The following is a 20,358-nucleotide window of genomic DNA, read 5'->3' on the forward strand; positions in this document are numbered from 1 at the left end:
TTGGTGATATATGAACAGGACATTTGAGTATTTGCTGACAGGGTATGTTTTAGTAAGCCAATGCTTGCTGATGTGGCTTTTGTAGTAGCGCTTGGAAAGCTCAATTTACACAAACATTTTCAGCCATCAGTCCACAATGAACAACACATATGCATCAGAACATTGAGGTCCATATTTACTCTGTCAGGATGTATGAAGATTGGACATTTCATTCATTCATTTTCTTTCTGGCTTAGTCCCTTAATTAATCTGGGGTCGACATACTGGAATAACCACCAACTTATCCAGCATGTTTTACACAGCGGATGCCCTTACAGCAGCAACCCATCAGTGGGAAACATCCATACACACTCATTCACTATAGACAATTTAGCTTACCCAATTCACCTATACCACATGTTATCGGACTTGTGGGGAAAACCGAAGCACCCGGAGGAAACCCACGTCAACACGAGGAGAACATGCAAAATTCACACAGAAATGCCAACTGACCCAGCCGGTGGCCCAAAACCGATTGTGCTACCCACTGCGCCACCGTGCTGCCCATTGGACATTTCTGCAAAACGTTAAATATTCACAAGTTGCTATGAAAGTGTGTTGTGTAGTCATTTATTTTCCTTCGGCTTTGTCCCTTTAATTATCAGAGGTCGCCAAAGCGGAATGAACCGATAACTTTTCCAGAATATGATTTACACAGCAGATGCACTTCCAGGTGCAACCCACTACTGTGAAACACCCATAGACACTTATTCACACACATACACTATGACATAATTTTCCAATTCTGTTGTTTTAAAAAAAAGAGCCAATGACTTTTGATTTTATTGGTTTTAATGTAAATAAATCAGCAGTAGTTACATATTAAATGAGGATTTTCTTTTATTTTACTCAAACTCAACTTTGTAGAAAATTTATGGGAAAATAGTTTAAATCAGTGGTTCTCAAACTGTGGTACATGTACCACAAGTGGTACGCAGGGTTCCTTCTAGTGTTACGCGGAGGAATCGCTGAATAATTCAAGTAAAAACACTTTTGATTTTATTAGGCTAAACTTTTTATTTTATTTTTATTTTTCTTATGTTTGTTATGTACTCTATTATTTGAGGTTATTTTCCTCCCCATAATTGTAACGGTTGCTGGGGGCATATCTCGCAAATTTTTGTCCCAATTTTTGTCCCTGCGTGGGGCCCACCTGGGATGGCCCACTTGTTGCCCACCTAGAATGGCCCGCGTGGGGCCCACCTGGGCTGGCCCACCTGGGCTTGCCAAAAAATGCCTGGGCTAGAATCTGAACATTATTTACATTCATTTATTAATTTTCTTGTCACTGGGCTTGCCCGCGTGGGGCCCACCTGGGATGGACCGCGTGGGGCCTACCTGGGCTGGCCAGTATAATTATTCATAATAATACTTTACATTTAAGTACAGCAAAAGTTTTCTTTTAACGTTTCAAGAACAGGGCTATTTTTAATTAATTTTTAAAATCACATTTTAATTTAAATGTTGACATTCATTTATCTCTATTTTTAACTGTAGGTGTGATATTGTTCAAACTATTTATTACGTTTAAAGTGGCTGACAATAATACATTTTCATAAAAATAAGATTTTTTCTGCCACAATTAAGAACTGTGCAGAGCTCTAGCCTTTTATTTAGGCCTACCATGTATTTTAATACCAGTCATTAGGGTGGTACTTGGAGAGACAATTTTTTCTGAGGTAGTACTTGGAGAAAAAGTTTGAGAACCACTGGTTTAAATGCTTCTGCTGACAATCTAGCAACTACATTAATTATGAAGGGCAGAGATATTAAACATTTAATCAGCCCTAAATTTAACAAGCTGTACTTCACGGAGTAACCAGAAATGAAAAATAAAGCTTACAATCCTGCTCTTAAACTCTGGAACGATTTGCCCCTTTGCATTATATTGACACCACCTCGGTTTATTTTTAAATCTAAATTAAAAACTTTCCCATTTGACAAAGCTTTTAACACATGAACTGGGTTTTATCTTACTGACCTTCAAGCAGGTAAAAGTTTTTTTTTCTTTTATTCTTTGTATATTTTATTTTTGTTCTTCTCTTTGACTTTTGTTGTTATTGGTTTTTAGCTATTGTGAAGCACATTGGTCAACTTGGGTTGTTTTTAATTGTGCTGTATAAATAAACTGTCATTGCCATACAATCAACTTCATTCATTAATTTTCTTTTCGGCTTAGTCCCTTTATTAATCTGGGGTCACCACAGCAGAATGAACTTATCCAGCCCCAACCCATCACTGGGAAACATCTATACACACTACTCCACACACACTCATAAACTACAATCAATTTCAGCATACCCAATTCACCTATAGCTACCACATGTCTTTAGACTTGTGGGGGAAACTGGAGCAGCCGAAGGAAACCCATATGGACACGTGGAATACATGTAAATTTGATAGGATAGTGGAAAGGGATATTGTGAGCCCCCCTGTGCTACATGTATTGGTACTGACAACATAATTTCACACTTAGCTGATGCTTTATAAGGTAAATGCGTATTTGGCATGCTGTTCCAGGAGAGAGACCTAAGCTCGGAGGATCCTCAAGCCGGGGGCTAACTTATGTTTAGTCAGTTGAGAAAGCTGAGTCTGAGCTCAGGTAAGTCTTGAGAACTCCCCTGAATTAGGTTAGGAAAGAGGGGAAGAAGTCAGGGTGCATGGGAGGATTCTTCAAGATGAAGATGGCTAAGGTAAGGACATCAGGTTATTTATGTGCGTTTGGATTCATCTGATTGGTATATAGTATGATTGTTACTGCAAGACCAGTCATGGTCAATCATAAGCATGTGATCCTCTCGAAATTTTCCTTCGGCCACAGCGGAACAACCACCAACTTATCCAGCATATGTTTTACACAGTGGATGCCCTTTCAGCTCAACCAAGAAACATCCATACACTCTCACATTCACACACACTCAAACACAACGGGCAACTTAGTTTACTTAATTCACCTATAGCGCATGTCTTTGAAATGTAGGGAAAACCAGAGCACCCAGAGGAAACTCACAAACACACAGGGAGAACATGCAAACTCACCACAGAAATGCCAACTCACCCAGCCGGGACTAGAACCTTCTTGCTGTGAGGCGATGGTGCTAATCACTGCGCCACCATGTCGCCCTCTTGAAATTCATTCATTCATTCATTTATTTTCTTTTCCAGTTATTCCCTTTATTTATCAGGGGTCGCCACAGCGGAATGAACCACTAACTTATCCAGATATGTTTTACGCAGCGGATTCCAACACCGGGAAACACCGACACACTCTTGCATTCACACACACATACACTCGGCCAATTTAGTTAATCCAATTCACCTATACCGTATGTCTGTGGACTGTGGGGGAATCCGGAGCACACAGAGAAAACCCAAAAACACATAGGGAGAACATACAAACTTCACACAGAAATGCCAACTGGCCCAGCCAGGACTAGAACCAGCAACCCTCTTGCTGTGCTGCGACGGTACTAACCACCATGTCGCCCTCTCAAAATTAGTTTAAAAAAAAAACTTCACTAAGTTTTATCCAGCCTCAGCCAGCAGTCCAAGTATTTATTTAGTTTTGCCTGTATATGTTTTTTTGATGTTCAAAATCCTGATCTGAATCACCAAGGACCCTTGTTTAAGCTAATAAAATAAATACTAAATTAAAAAGCCACCTACATCTTGAACAGCCTTAGGGTGATTATATTACGAGAAATTCTCCTTTTTTTTTAGCTTGAACTACCCTTTCAGCAATCAACCAATGAAAAGGGAGAATTTTGAGAGAATTTAGAATCTAGATTATCATACCCGTAGCTAAAGTAGGAGGGGTTCGGTTGGTTCAAACTGAAAGACTCTGACAAAGGTCCAGAATTTTCACATGTACTTTTTACAGGTGAGGCTAGAAAAATCAGGAAGCTCTACACAGTATTACTATTTTGTTTTAATATTTCTATTATTCAAGTGGCCAAATTCTGACAAGAAAGTTAATTGTGCTGACCATTTTGTTATTTGCCTAATAAGTGCCAATTTACTTTGCCCTAATAAGCAGTTTTTAATTTAAAGTCTTAACAAATTCCTCAACTCTGTTTGCGTTTTTGTGTGGAGTTTAAATGTTCTCCCTGCATTCACGTGGGTTTCCTCCGGGTGCTTTGGTTTCCCCCATAGTCCAAAGTCATACAGTACAGGTGAACTGGGTAGGCTAAATTGTCCGAAGTGTATGAGTGTGTGTGTGAATGTGTGTGTGGATGTTTCCCAGAGATGGGTTGCGGCTGGAAGGGCATCCGCTGCGTAAAAATGTGCTGGATAAGTTGGCGATTCATTGCACTGTGGCGACCCCGGATTAATAAAGGGACTAAGCCGACAAGAAAATGAATGAATGAATGATTGATACTTAATGTGAATGCTAAATAATGCTAAATTTAGAATGCTAAATCTTAAGAAAATGTTTTTGGTACATTAAAAAGTGTGGTTATGATGACCACCCGACAAGACTGTCCAGCTAAAAACGGTGCTTAAATTGTCACTAAAATGCAGCATTTAAACCTCATAGGTTAATTCGAAATGAGGGGAATAACTGAAAAAGGGTCCAAAAAAGAACCAGCCCTTTCAGCAAGCTGACTATAGGCCTGAATATACTTTCCATTCTCCAATTTCAAACTCACCAGCCACTATTTAACATTTAAATCACTATTATCAATCAAATGAAAAAATCTTACCGCTAAATCCCGTATTTAATTTATAAAAATAAACTAACCAATGATTAAAAAACATTGACATTCTTCAAAAGCATCTCTTTGTATCCTTAAATAGAGATAGAGTCATGCAGAGTCATGCAGGTTTGGTTTTCTGTACTCTTCTGGAAGTCCTAAGCTGTCCTGCTGATCGAGAAGGCTGATCTACCACCAGTCTTCCACACTGTGAGCATGTGTGATGATGTCATTCAATCTCCTTAGCTCCGCCCACAGCCCCTTTAACACTCGGTCATTCCTTCACTACACACACTGCAATGTTATTTCTATAGTGTTCATGATATTCCTCATCTGTCTCTCTCATCTTGTGTGTAAGGATGTCACCGTGGCGTTTCCTGATTTTATTGAGCATCTTTCTGCTTTGTAAAGGTAAGAGATAGGACAGGACTCTGTCCAGTAGATTACAGATATAATTTGCTTAACTATGATCCACTGACTTCCTGTCTGGAGCTTGTCTGCTGGTTTTGAGATGTATTTAGCCAGAGCTTTTCCATTTCTGATTCAATATTTTGTGTTTAACTGTGTGATGAGATTCAACAGGTGCATGTTATAAAAAAAGACCTTTTAAAATTTTGGATTTACTATGCACACTGTAAAAAATATGACTAAAAAGTCATAATTACAAATGTTTAAATGCTACTTCAACTTGTTTTAATGAACTAATCTAATTACAACTGAATATTTTTAAGCTGTACAATGTTTAACTTATTATTTTAGTCAATTTTATTGATGTAAGTCAATGATCAAGTACTTTAATCTTTGTAGGTGTTTCAATAAAATATTAATATTAAACTACAACCAAGTTTGAGTGTAATAAACAAATTCAGACAATGTTTTCAATAGAGTTATTGAATGAACATAAGAAAACGGATTTAAATAATTAGTTCAAGTTGCTTGATTTTATTAACAGCCTTATAAGAAATTATTAAAAAGGAACATTTGCTAACACTTTACAATTTGAGACAGGTAGTAAATGTTAATATATTTACTAACATAAACAAAGAATGAACAATTTATGAACAATTAACATTTATTGGGCAGGTTATTTCACTGTGGCGACCCCTAAAAAAAGATAAGACACAAAAAGCAAAATGTGGAATATATGGATTATAAATTATTTCAGTGCCACCCTGAAGAGACTTAAGGTCTTTTCAGATGTTCTTTTGTTATTTTAACATGTATATTGTGAAATTTACGTTTGTTTCCTTGAGTAAATTTGCATATGTTTGTAACACATGTACACTGCTGAATATAAGCGTTTAATGCAAATTTATGCATTGTGTCATATCACTCAGCTCTTACTGTGATTTTTCTGGACTGAAAGGAAAGCAATAACCTCATAAAACTCATCTGTTTATGTGGAGGTTAAATTATACATATTACAATATATTATAATTAATATATATTAATGTATTATATACTACAAAATATTGCAAATACTTAGTTGGCTCTTCCAAGTATGGTCAAAATGAACCATATCAAATAAGAGCCAATTCCTAGGTTTGTAATTGCACCTGTAAAATAATTTTGCACTCAACTAAGGGTCGAAATGAACAAAAAATTTAATTTATTAATCATATAGTTTACATAGTTCAAACTGTGTGCTTGTTAACATTAGATGACATTAGTAAAATGAAAGCTATTTTCATGAACTAACATGAATAAATACTTGAATGAATGTATTTTTTATCATTTGTTTGCTCATGTTAGTAAATCAAGGTTTCTGCAGGTTTCACTAAGTTAAATTTAAGACTTTAAGAGATTTTTAAGACCATTATAAACTACATTTTAGACTCATAAAGGGCTAAACACTAAGGTTTTTTTCAAATGGCTCAGATGGAAAAGATTTTTATTTGCCCTTTCAAAAAATTATTATAATTTAATAATGCATTAATAATTTAATAATAAAAAATGTCCATATTGTAGATATTTCTTAGCAAAATATTTAAATATTGTGTAAAAACTAACAAGCTCTACTTGTATTCATACACTTTTTTCCCCAACATAAACTTTCTTTAAAATAATTTTAAAAAACTAAAAGTTAATAATAATCTAAACGAACGCACAACAATCTGTCCAGGTCGGTGTCCTCAGAAGTAAATACATGGAGCACTTTTAGACAAATTTTATTTTAAGAAAAATAATTAAGCCATAATGGTAAATAAAGTATTAATGGCCAGATGGGTAGCAATACACGAGCAAAGGAAAACTAAGAAAAAAAGGTAAAAAAAAAAAAAAAAAAAGATACAACACAACATTTTAGCAAAACCTTTTAAGGCCTAAAATTTTTAACTTGAGACTTAAGACTTTTTAAGACCCATCAAACAGCCTGTTAATACCTTATTTGTTCCATATTGTTAGGTGTGACTGGAAAAATTCAACTATATCAAAACATTTTGACTTAAACTGCAACAAACCTAGCCTGAACATTACTATAATTCACCTGTGTATAAACGTTTGCCATTAATTAGTTCAGAACAACATTTTAAGCTAATCTTCAGATTTCAGGTCCTGTTAAATGTGACCAAATAGGCTATTAGTTTGTGGCCTATATTTACTAATTTTATTTTAGTAGTCTGCTTAAATTGGTAACACTTGCAGATGGCAGACATAACAGATGAGGGTTAAATACAATAAGCTCATGTGACTCGACACCTGTAATAATGGCAGATCTTTCCAGTGCTGGGAGAGGAACATGTGGAAGGAGAAGTGGGATGATCTGCTTTTTTATAGAAGCATGATCCAATTGTGCCTTACGTGCAGAGGCTAATTACAGAGCACAAGATGATCTCTAGGGTCGCAAATCTACAAGGAAAACCTGAGAGGCCACGTGGCTTATTTATGAAGTGGATGCAGCATATGAGGTAAAGATATGCAAGATGAATTGAAGAAGATTGTCATGCAGGAAGAGAAATGGATGCATGAAACACTGATGCTTAATGACGCACGGGAAGATGAAGCGGGAACTGGGTCGCTGAAATCCAGGCTTACTTGACTTGATCAGTCTATGTCAATTTTGGGAAAGAATAAGAGAGGATGAGAATAGAGACTATCAGGAATTTGATAAAACTCAAATTATTACTTTTATTTAACTTATTTTCACTAGTTTAAAGCTTAATGAAATGACATATGCAAGCAAATTATGTTAGAAGTAATATTATATCTAACTTTACATAAAATCTTCTCAATGTTTAATCAAAGTCATAATAAATGCTACCATGCTACCTTTGCTATAGCATGTTAGCAATGTTTTGAACTGTAGAAATTATCTATCTATCTATCTATCTATCTATCTATCTATCTATCTATCTATCTATCTATCTATCTATCTATCTATCTATCTATCTATCTATCTATCTATATCTATCTATCTATCTATCTATCTATCTATCTATCTATCTATCTATCTATCTATCATCTATCAGCTTAGGAAATGCTAACCTTGTCATAAGTAGCATGTAATGTGATGAATTGTAGAAACATCAATAGTCTGACACTCCATACATCACTAGCAAAGCTAAACCATCACCTCAGGAAATAGCCTAGCACGAACATGCTAAAACATTTTAGCATTTAGAAAAATATGTTAGAAAAAGTGCGCTAAATCATGATAACTGATGCTCTATCTATCCATCTATCGCCTAATAATCAGCTTAGGTCAGTGATTGTCAAACTGTGGTACGGGTACCACTAGTGGTGTGTAGGCTTCCTTCTAATGGTACACGGAGTAATACTGAATAATGAATGGAAAAATAAAATTAACATACTATTAACCCTTTGACTCGAACGATTACACTGATGTGATCAGCACCGGTTGTTTCCTGAAGCGTCCGATCGCATCAGTGTGCTTAGAATGTTCACTTTAGTTCATTACATTTTCAGATGCTAAAAATCAACCCACTTTGGCGCAGAGCCAGAGAAAGAGCTTTCCGCGGCGCTTGCGGAGCAGATAGACGCTAGAGACGCGTTTTTGCAAACCAGTGCTGTTGTGTTGGCATTTCAGTTACTGCATGCTGCATCATTGGTGAAATAATTGGCACACATGTGTTTTTAAAAAAAGTGTGTTTGTAGTTAACACAAAAAAATTTAAATAATGCATGTTTTCGATATATAAAGTTATTTGTTTTGTAAAGCAGAGTGGCTTTCGATTAATTTGTTACCTCAGATTTAGGCTAATTTATCTGGATGTGATTTAAATGTCACTGGACACAGAACATAAACTCAAGCAACTTTGCCATGCTTGAAGCTTGGAGCTAGAATATAGCCTAATTAAAGTCAGTCTCTGTGTGTGGTAAACACAAACTCCATGGCCCACTTAAGACGAGATCTCAAATCATGGAAAATCCACATGTATGAATGGATAAATCATGTATGAATTGGTCAAGCAGTGTATTTCTGTCTATAATTACTCACTTTTCTGACAAATGTACTTTAAAGGACGCGCAGTAAGCAGATCTAATTTCTAATTTAAATATGTAATTCCAAATCATTTATTTTAAATTACAAGTTAATGCTTAGATTTTAAAGATATACAAATAGATATACAAATATTTCAATTAATCTGCCTTGTCATTATGGTGGTACTTGGAGAGACCATTTTTGAGGTGGTACTTGATGAAAAACGTTTGAGAACCACTGGCTTAGGAAACATGCTAGCAGTTCATGAAGATGTAAACAGTGTGCTAATCTGTCTGATAAAACTTGCTAGCAATGTGTTAAACTATACAATCCATCATTTAAAGTGCACACCTGTAAGCAAGTGTCTTTTATCATCAGGTGAGGACAATGACTGCGACAACTTCACAGATCTGGACTTCCACGAGTCTTTCATAGGGACCAATCTATACGTGCGCCTGCTGCTCTACACCCGTGCCAACCTCGAGTGTGGTCAGGAGCTACCACACCACAACTTCACCCAACAACCCCTTTTTAACGTAACCAGACCCACCACCTTTGTCATCCATGGGTACCGACCCACTGGGGCACCGCCAATCTGGATCAACCACATCGTACACCTGCTAGCAGCTCAGAAGGACATGAACATCCTGGTAGTGGACTGGAACAGAGGAGCAGCAAACCTCAACTACTTAACAGCAGTGGCCAACACACGGGGCACGGCTCTGAACATCACCCGCTTCATAGAGAGCATGGAGGTATAGAGTCAGCGGTTGTTCCTATGCTGTTTGAGTATTGAATATTGTTTCTGGGTCCAAGTCTTTACTCATTTGAATTGCGATAACTTTGTCTCTATAGCTGTTTATGTGCTTCATTTGGTCATATCACACATTAAAGGAGAATAAAAATCTGGATATACAGTTGAGGTCAGAATTATTAAACCCCCTTGAATATCTTTTTCTTTTTTAAATATTTCCCAAATTATGTTCAACAGAGCAAGGAAATTTTCACAGTATGTCTGATAATAATATTTGGTCCCACTTCATATTAAGTGGCCCTAACTAATATGTACTTACACAGGAATTAATAGTTTGTTACAATGTACTTATTGTGTAAATACATGTATTTACTTTGTACTTATGCATGATTAATACATGTATGTAATTACATATGTAATTAACTTTTGTAATTACATTGATAAATACACTGTTGACCATCCCTTACACCTTAACCTACCCTTCCACTTACCCATGCCACCAAACCTGTCCATAACCCAACCTCTATCCCAACTCAAATGCACCACAAGTGTTCTCAAATACATTATAAACACAGTAAGTACATTGCATTTATTTTTTGATGTAAGTACATAGTAGTTAAGGACACTTAATATAAAGTGGGACCAAATTTTCTTCTGGAGAAAGTCTTATTTGTTTTTTTTTTTTTAGCTTAAATAAAAAGCAGTTTTTTATTTTTTTAAAAACATTAAGGTCAAAATTATTAGCCCCTTTAGACTATATATTTTTCTTGATTTGTCTATAGAATAAACCATCGATAAACAATACATTGCCTAATTACCCTAACCTGCCCAGTTAACCTAATTAACCTAGTTAAGCCTTTAAATGTCACTTTAAGCTGTATAGAAGTGTCTTGAAAAATATCTTGTCAAATATCATTTATTGTCATCATGGCAAAGTAAAAAAAATCAGTTATTAGAAATAAGTATTTATTGTGTTGAAAAAAAAAATCTCTCAGTGAAACAGAAATTGGGGGAAAATAAACAGGAGGCTAATAATTCTGACTTCAACTGTACCTAGGCATAGCTGTATAATTAAGAATTCAGTACATGGAAACGGCATACAGTAAGCCACAACTCGATTGTTTATTCATCTAAAAGACAGACACCTCAGGCAACATTTAATTGGCTACAAGGTTTCCTAGTGAGATTACAACAATAATTTCCTCCTATTTTAAGTTTGTCTAAGCTTGTATCATTAATATGTTTGTGAGGCTTTTATTCTGAAAATGAAGGCTTTAAGAAAGAGTGAGCAGTTCTATTCTCACCACAAAAGAAAGCAAAATGTGGGATATACAGATTATAAATTTATTCAGTGCCACCCTGAAGAGACATATGGTCTGTTCAGATGTATCTTTTGTTAGTTTAACATGTATATTGTCGTATGTTTCATTGCGTACATTTGTGTATGTTTGTAATGAAGCAACAAACACATGTACACTGCTGAATATAAGAGTTTAATGCACATTTATGCATTGTGTCATATCACTTATCTCTTACTGTGATTTTTCTGAAAAGGAAAGCAATAACCTCATAAAACTAATCTGTTTATGTGGAGGTTAATATATATTATACATATTTTAATACATATTATAATATGACTAATATTAATTACAAAATACCTTAAAGTTGCCCCCTCCAAATATGGTCAAAACCAACCATTTCAAAATAGTACCAATACAAATTCAAAGTACCAATTCCTAGAGTTTCTGAAAAATTTTGCATTCACCTAAGCCAGGGGTTCCCAAACTTTTCATCCCGTGACCCCCAAGTTTACAATGCCATTGACTTCGGACCCCCAATACCCTCTGAGGTGGTTATAAATACATAAACCTTACACACACCAGCACACACATACATTAGACCATGTTCATTTATCGTTTATCGAATACAGGGTTTGGACACAGAAACTGATTTGATTTCAGCGTGAAATAATGGATGTGTTGGAATCTTTCAGAAAGAGGGAGCCTCTCTTGACTCTATCCACCTGATTGGTGTGAGCCTTGGGGCACATGTGGCTGGTTTTATTGGCGCAATGTTGGGAGGACGAGTGGGCAGAATCACAGGTGAGATTTAGGCCTCGTTTACACACATTTTTGAAAAAAAACGATCCACGTCCACACTGGCGTTTCCCCTAGCGTTTCTGAACAGATCTCTGTCCACACTACACTGAAAATGCACATCACGTGACACCACACACACTCTGACATGCACTACAGCGTATGTGGAGGTCTGAGCTCCAGGTAGTCAGCATGTACTTTGAGCACAGCTTCCTGGCTGAGAGCAGCGTAGGTCGGACAGTTCATCAGGGATTTTCCACTGGATTTAATTTCACTATAATTGTGAATGTAATATTTAATTCATCTGGTGTTTATCTAATGGTCTGAATCTATTACTTGTTCTCAGGTAACGCGTTTTGGCTGAGTGCAGAGATAAGTTAATTAATTTATGTAACCACTTACACTAATTCTGCACATTTGACTTTTATAATGGCCTTATTGCTTATTGAAACTGATATTTAGCAAAAGAGAGGGTATGTTTCATATTTTATAACGAAAATGAAAGGAGGCAGTTATATTATAGGCTCCGTTTTGTTCTAAATGTAGTGAAGATGACGCTCATATAAATATGTAGCTACAACATGCCTCAAAATTTTTAGTGTTTAGTTAGTTAATATCAAAATGAAAATAGGCAGTTCCTCATATCATGTTTTCTTTTTATTGTTAAGATAATGAAACAACATAGCCAGGATGATGCGAATGACGTAAAATACACTGTTTTTACCTGACGTGTCCTCGGGAGTTTGTTTTTCATATCAAACTTGCGAAGTCTGAACTTCAGGAATGGGTACAAGACTGAACTTTGTGCACTTAAAATTGTGGGTAAAGCCCCAATAAGATAGGCGAATGTCTGCAGTCATGCCTCCGATTTCAGATGTCTCTATCTTCCCCCATCCACACTAACACGGAGCAGCAGCATTTTAAAGTAAAAACGGCATCTTCTGGATTTTTAAAAAGCTCTGTTTTCGGGTAGTGTAGACAAAAGCTGTAACCGCAGCAAAATCTATGCATTTTAAAACTAAAACATATTAATGTAAACGGGCAAAGAAACACAACTGACACTTCAAGAGAGTCCAGTAAAAAAAAATTTAAAATCTATCATCATTTACTCACCCTCCTCTTTGTCCCAAATCTTAGGGCGTGTGTCCACCAAAGTGTTTTTTTTTTTCCCAAGCTGAGTTTTTTTCTATCGTTCTTAATAGAAGTGCAGCATTTTTGAAAATGCCAGCAGTCTTCTATAAATGCTCAGCTGCCGAAAATCATGATGGTGTCAGATCTGTCACCTTTTTAAAAATTCTCAATGCCAAGTGTAAAATTCAAGCTAAGCTGCTGGCATTTTCAAAAACGTGGTGGTTCCATTGACAACAATAAAAAAAATATCTTAAAAGCTAGGGGGGAAAAAAAAACGTTTTCAGGGGCCATGCATCCTTAATTTCTTCTGAAGATCACAAAAGTAAATATTGCGTAGAATGTTGTAAACTGGTAACCATTTACTTCCACATTTTTTTTTTAGTTAATGGCTCTCGGTTTCCAACATACTTCAAAATATCTTCTTTTGTGTTTAACAGAAGACAAACTCATAATAGTTTGGAACCAAGTAAATGTCAGTAAATAGTATGTTTTCAGTGTCGTGTCAGGTGAACTGTCTCAGTTAGTTAATCATGTTGAGTAATGAAGTTTGCCCTGCGTGCTTGCGTTAAAAAAAAAAATTATAATTTCGGTGCTCTAATCTTGTCAATAATATTATTTAGAAGGTCATGATTCACACTCATTAAATAATTGCTTTGTATTGTTTTTATTTTACATTCTTCAAGTGAAACAAAACACAGACGTTTCGGCACAATGCCTTCCTCAGTTAGTTAATCATGCTTACTAAATTAAGCTTTACTTGTCTACTGTAGGTCTGGATCCAGCAGGGCCAATGTTTGCCAGTGTTTCGCCTGAGGAACGTCTCGATCCAACCGATGCCCAGTTTGTAGATGTGCTGCACACAGATATGAATTGTAAGTATGATAATTCTGAAGATACTCTATATATTCACATACAGCTATGGCTATATATGTGTGCATTTAAAGTAAGCTGCCTAATATAATGTAGGAAAAACAATACAGGAGACACCCACTAAATATCATTAAATCTAACAATAGTTTTCATTCCTAAAAGTATTGTCAGGCAAATTATTTTGAACATTTTTAAAAGTTTTTTATTTTTTATTTTGCATTGCTATTCCATGAATAAATATAAAATATTTTAGTAGGGCAATCAAACTTTTTACATAACCAATGTTGCCATGTTTAATCATGTCACATTCAATCCAGTCATTAATTGGATAGGATCTAAGGTCATTTATCACATTAGAAATGTCAATGCTAAAACAGTACTACATAGCATGCCAAAATTAGCCTAACAATCCTATGCTCTGTTTCCTGTGGCAGCCTTTGGCCTCAGAGGAACGCATGGTCATATTGATTTCTATGCCAATGGAGGATTAGATCAGCCGGGATGTCCCAAAACCATCTTCTCAGGTCAGTACGTTAAGATTAAACTTTTGGGAGAGGTCAGGGTGGAGATACAAATTATTCAGTAGAATCAGCATCCCAAAATAATTCAGTAGAATCAGTTAAATTATTTTAGATATCACATAAAATGCTAAATAAAATGCAAAAATCTGGTTTTGTAATTAAATTTTTACACAATAAGTAAAAAATAAAATAAAGAAAAAACTAATAGTATCTTTTCCACTTGATTATATTAATAATTACAAACATTTTTGTATTACAAGTTTTCTAAAAATGCTATATTGAAATATGCAAATAAGCTATTATTTAATTAAATAAGTGAGAAATTTGCACACACTTCTAGTACAAAAAGAAATCAACACTGGATGAAGTTGTATATAAAATGAACTTAATCAGTATATTATGTTTGAATATACACTCACCGGCCACTTTATTAGGTACATGTGTCTAACTGCTCGTTAACGCAAATTTCTAATCAGTCAGTCACATGGCAGCAACTCACTGCATTTAGGTATGTAGACAAGGTCAAGATGATCTGCTGCAGTTCAAACCGAGCATCAGAATGAGGTAGAAAGATGATTTAAGTGACTTTGAACATGGTTGTTTGTGCCAGACGGGCTGGTCTGAGTATTTCAGAAACTGCTGATTTACTGGGATTTTCACGCACAACCATCTCTAGGGTTTAAAGAGAATGTTCTGAAAAAGAGAAAAAATCCAGTGAGCGGGAGTTCTGTGGGTGCAAATGCTTTGTTGATGCCAGAGGTCAGAGGAAATTGGCAAGACTGGTTCCAGCTGATCGAAAGGCAGCAGTAACTCAAATAAACACTTGCTACAACCGAGGTGTGCAGAAGAGCATCTCTGAATGCACAACACGTCCAATCTTAAGGTGAATGGGCTGCAGCAGCAGAAGACCGGGTGCCATTCCTGTCAGCTAAGAACAGGAAACTGAGGCTACAATTGGCACAGGTTTACCAAAATTGAACAATGAAAGATAGGAAAAATGTTGCCTGGTCTGATGAGTCTGGATTTCTGCTACAGCATTCAAATGGTAGAGTCAAAATTTAGCGTCAACAACATTAAAGCATGGATCCATTCTGCCTTGTATCAATGGTTCAAGCTGGTGGTGTTGGTGTAATGGTGTGGGGGGTATTTACTTTGCACACTTTGGACCCATTAATACCAATTGAGCATTATGTCAAAGCCACAGCCTACCTGAGTATTGTTGCTGCCCATGTCCATCTCTTTATGACCAGTGTACCCACCTTCTGATGGCTACTTCCAGCAGCATTACACATCATGTCATAAAGAGCAAATCCTCTCAGACTGGTTTCTTGAACAAGACAATGAGTTCACTGACCTTAAATGGCCTCCACAGTCACCATAGCTCAATCCAATAGAGCACCTTTGGGATGTGGTGGAGATTTCCATCATGGGTATGAAGGCCGACAAATCTGCAGCAACTGTGTGATGCTATCATGCCAATATAGACCAAAACCTCTGTGGAATATTTCCAGTCACTTGTTGAATCTATGTCATGAAGGATTAAGGCAGTTCTGAAGGCAAAAGGGGGTCCGACCCTGTAGTAGTAATAAGATGTACCTAATAAAGTGGCTGGTGAGTGTATACCTATGTAAAAAAAATGTAACATACACACATGATTAAAAGTTGCTGGAATAGAGATTTGTAGCTCAATGCAGAGGGAAAAAAATTATTTTGATAAAACAGAAATGTTTTAAAATAGAAATCTACTGCTAGTCAACTGATGTGTGATCAAATAAACACTTAAGAGCATTGCAGATGTATTCTTAACATTAAACTGGAAAAAAGGAGAGAGAAAAAAAGACTATGGAAAGCCAAAAAGCCCCGTCTCTGAAAGTGTATTACACACATCTTGCCTTACATTATGTAATCCATACAATGGGACTGAATTCAATATACTATTACGTTAAACAGGCAACAGGGCTAAAGATCTAATCTAATTTCTCTTTACCTTCACCACAGGGAAATCTTATTTTGTGTGTGATCACCAGAGGTCAGTGTTTCTGTACCTGTGCTCTCTGAATCGCACCTGCAGTCTTACGGGATACCCGTGTTCATCATACAGTGACTTCCTCAGCGGCCAGTGTTTGCAGTGTGAGACCTTCAAGCCCGCTTCCTGTCCTGTTTTAGGTAAACAGACCTAGTAAACCATGATTTTATGCGTGACATTTGTTTGAAACAGCTCTAACGCTTTAGTCGTGTGGGGTAATATGAAAGGAAGTTAGGGCCAAAAAATGTTGTATTTATGACTATATTTGCACAAAAGGAGGGTACATGGTGAGTAACCTATTCAAATGTCATGTTTCTTATTGAGATATCACTGTAGATGCCTAAACCACAAAAAAGATACTTTTATTATGTTTCACAGGGTTTGATTTAAGACTTTCAGCCACAACTGCCTTCCATAGAGACATATTTTATGGATGTTTTTTTATGGAAGGCAGTTGGGGTCAAAACTACGGTGGCTGAGAGAGCTTAATGTGCTGCAACTATTAAAAAAAAAAAAAAAAAACGCTAGCAAATTGAGAAAAGATCTTCATCCATTTGAAAGCACACATGCTGCATAGTCACAACACAAAAATTATAAAACGCACTGCATTTTACACAACACAAACATTAAGAAAATGCGCTGCATTTCACACACAACAGAAATGTTTCAAGGAGACCCTAAAACGTGACGGATCCTGGTTATGGAGGTTTAGGTTATTTAGGCTAATTAATACTAAAAACATTAGTATTGGGTAAACAAACACAAACAAACAAACACACACACACACACACACACACACACACACACACACACACACACACACAAAAACTCACCTTTTGAAGATCTCATAAAACTTCAACGTTGTCCGTCATGTTTTTGGGCCCCCTAGAAACATTTCCATTGTGTTCCATTCTTTATGTGTTGTGAGAAATGCACCACGTTTTATTAAGGTTTGTGTTGTGTGAATTGCAGGGCGTTTTATAGTGTTTGCGACTTTGCGTTGTGAGGATTTGCAGTATGTGTGCTGTCAAACGGATGAAGATCTTTTCGTAATTTGCGGGTGTGTTTTGTAATTTCACGTGTTTTATTAAATTGCAGCATGTTAAGCTCTCTCGGCCACTGTACAAAACCATGTTAAAGCCAGCATCTTTAATGAGTTTCTCCACTGCGTAGACAGTTTGACTGTGTTGAGGTGGCAATTTTTATAGGTGATATAACACTTTTTGTTTGCATGCATGCCAGAACATTAGTATATTTCCAGTATGCAAATAAAGTTTGAAATATATTTATTTAATTGGCTGTTGTGATCATGGATGTGCTATCAGTGACAAACTGTGTTGATGCAATCATATTAAATACATTTTTATTTAAAAGCCTTCAGGCCATTCACCCTCTAAATATTTTGTAATTCAAAGATAGTTCCCCCAAAATGTACATTTACTCCCCTTTAAGTGGTTCTAAACCCTAAGTTTATCTTTTCTGTTGAACACAAAATAAGCTATTTTGAAGAATGTTAGACCACTGACTTCCATAGTATGAAAAACAAATACTACAGAAGTCAGTGATTACAGGTTTTCAACATTTTTCAAAAAAACTTACTTTGTGTTTTACCGGAGAAACTCAAACAGATTTGTGACAAGTGAAGAATAAATGGCAGATTTCAGATGGCTTATTCAGACACATTCAGAAATTATGATCACGTTTACCTGATTTATGAACATTTGCAGACAAAACTCAATTTCAACAGAAATTTAGGTATTTGGGAGTTTCACATTAAAAAGAAAATGTCCACTAATATGGAAGGCAATTGGGGCCAAAACTTCAAAACATGAACTCTGGTATGCAGTTTGAGCAAGTAAACAAATATCTAATGTTTGCATCATACCAGTTTACCATTACAATATTTTTCGAACATGAACATTACATCTGATATTTGTAGCTTGCATAAAAATACCCTCTTGCTTCATGAATGTAAATAAAATCGCTGACAATATCAAGCAGTGTTTTGCTTAACGGCTTCTGACAACAATTATGAAACAACAAAATGTAAATAACTTGTATAATTTTCCTCCCTAGGTTATGACCTCAGCCAATGGAGGGACACGCTATTAAGACTAGGACAAACTAGAGCATATTTCTCAACAACAGCAGAACTCCCCTATAGCAGTGAGTTATCATAACCGTTCAATTAGTTTCCTCATAAGGCAGTTTGTGCCATAATGTTTTTTCTCTTTTGAACAGAGACGAGTTACAGAGTGGACTTAGTTACCTGGAACCAGTTCCTACGCTGGGGAGTGGTCATACTCCGACTGCACAATGGGAAAAATGTAACCGAGGCACACATAGACAAGTATGTATGAATTTAAATACCACAGACCCGTCAGTATTTGGCTTGCTGTCCTGTAACTGTTGTTTCATGTGATTTGGTTTAGCAAACTGATGAGGTTTGAGCAGTATACCTCCACTCGGCTACTGGCGCAGTTTGATGAGGATCTATATCCAATTCAGAAAATATCATTACGGATCGTCACTGGAAATGTTATTGGACCTCGATACAAGATAAGGCTGCTTCGTATACGGATCTCTCCACTGGAAAAACCATACAGGTTAACATCTAGTTGTTTTATTTCTCAGTTAATTACTGTAATTTGGATGCATCCTGATAAAGCACAGGCATTTAATCATGTTTTTTGTTTTTACTTGTCTCCAACAGGTCGCTAATGTGTCGATATGATATCATTGTGGAGGAGAATGCGGAGGTGTCTTTCAAACCCTTGCCCTGTCATTAATTTCCTCTGTGGAAGAAAACACTATCATACTGAAATGCCTACATGTACTAAACAGTCTTTTAAAGAAAATTTTAAAGTGTTTGAAAACTTTTAGTGCCTTTTACTATGGATTAAAACTGTGATTTTGAAAGCACTAGTGTCTTAATGAACACTGAATTGTGTCTAGCATCACATTTGTAACTTAAATGTTATACTAAACCAGAGTTGCCCAGACCTTTTTATATGTAGGGCCAAAAACCAAATATCATTGATAGCTGTGGGCCGAAGATAAACATACCAAACTATTTTACATTAAAGCTGCCATGGGTAATTTCCTGACTCCTTTCAAAATATTTGCCTTGATTCATTTACCAAAGGTTCTGCATTGTCCTCTATGCATCATATGTACATTTTAAACTAGGTCTGATTGCTTCACACCATTTAAATTGTAACATTTAATTTCCGATAGCTTTTTTGTAGCTTAATAATAAAACAAATAAACGGTTACATTAAATTTGATGACATTGACAAGGACAATCTCTAAACCATTCTCAGATGGGATGGCGGGCAAATTCAAATGTTACCATGGGCCATTGATGGCCTGCGGGGCCTAGTTTGGGCGTCTCTGTGCTAGGGTTGCATAATACTGAAATTAGTTACCAATCGATACTAAAATTTTCAAAACTTTTATTTTGTGCAAACATTTGAGCACGTTCTTAAACGGTGCTGATTTGCCATCTTGTTCATGCGCTCAACAGAAATGACTGATTGGCTGTGAAGGTCATCAGATACAGGGACACTGGAGCATTCAGTATTGATTGGTAGAGAATTCCATTATCGTGACAACCCTACTAGACACAATGCAGTGTTCATTAAGGCTTCTATTGAAAACAAATTACATAGGATATTACTTTCTGACAGATAACACAAATACTGTATAGTAAAGGATGTTTTCATGTACAGCTTTTGCATTCTTGTTTTGTACAATAAATAGTGCAGAATTGTAAATCAAAACAACC

At 36.1% G+C, this 20,358-nt stretch overlaps 1 protein-coding gene across 1 annotated transcript; it reads left to right on the forward strand.

The window, feature by feature from the left end:
* Window positions 1-4,783: 4,783 nt before the first annotated feature.
* Window positions 4,784-20,353, forward strand: lipib (lipase, member Ib). The gene is made up of 10 exons (XM_021474557.3): window positions 4,784-5,144; window positions 9,552-9,928; window positions 11,921-12,029; window positions 13,925-14,026; window positions 14,459-14,548; window positions 16,544-16,711; window positions 18,648-18,737; window positions 18,813-18,921; window positions 19,004-19,177; window positions 19,285-20,353. The coding sequence occupies exons 1-10, from the start codon at window positions 5,093-5,095 to the stop codon at window positions 19,358-19,360; spliced, it is 1,347 nt and encodes a 448-aa protein (XP_021330232.2). The 5' UTR covers window positions 4,784-5,092; the 3' UTR covers window positions 19,361-20,353.
* The last annotated feature ends 5 nt before the right edge of the window (window positions 20,354-20,358 follow it).

The sequence above is a fragment of the Danio rerio genome, chromosome 24, assembly GCF_049306965.1.
Source record: "Danio rerio strain Tuebingen ecotype United States chromosome 24, GRCz12tu, whole genome shotgun sequence".
NCBI classification, from domain to species: Eukaryota; Metazoa; Chordata; class Actinopteri; order Cypriniformes; family Danionidae; genus Danio; species Danio rerio.

Excerpts from the sequence above, each read along its gene's own strand:
- lipib (XM_021474557.3), top strand. The coding sequence starts at position 5,093 with ATGTCACCGTGGCGTTTCCTGATTTTATTGAGCATCTTTCTGCTTTGT. Across the intron at positions 14,549-16,543 it reads TCCCAAAACCATCTTCTCAG|GGAAATCTTATTTTGTGTGT; the intron begins GTCAGTACGTTA and ends CCTTCACCACAG. Across the intron at positions 18,738-18,812 it reads AGCAGAACTCCCCTATAGCA|AGACGAGTTACAGAGTGGAC; the intron begins GTGAGTTATCAT and ends TCTTTTGAACAG.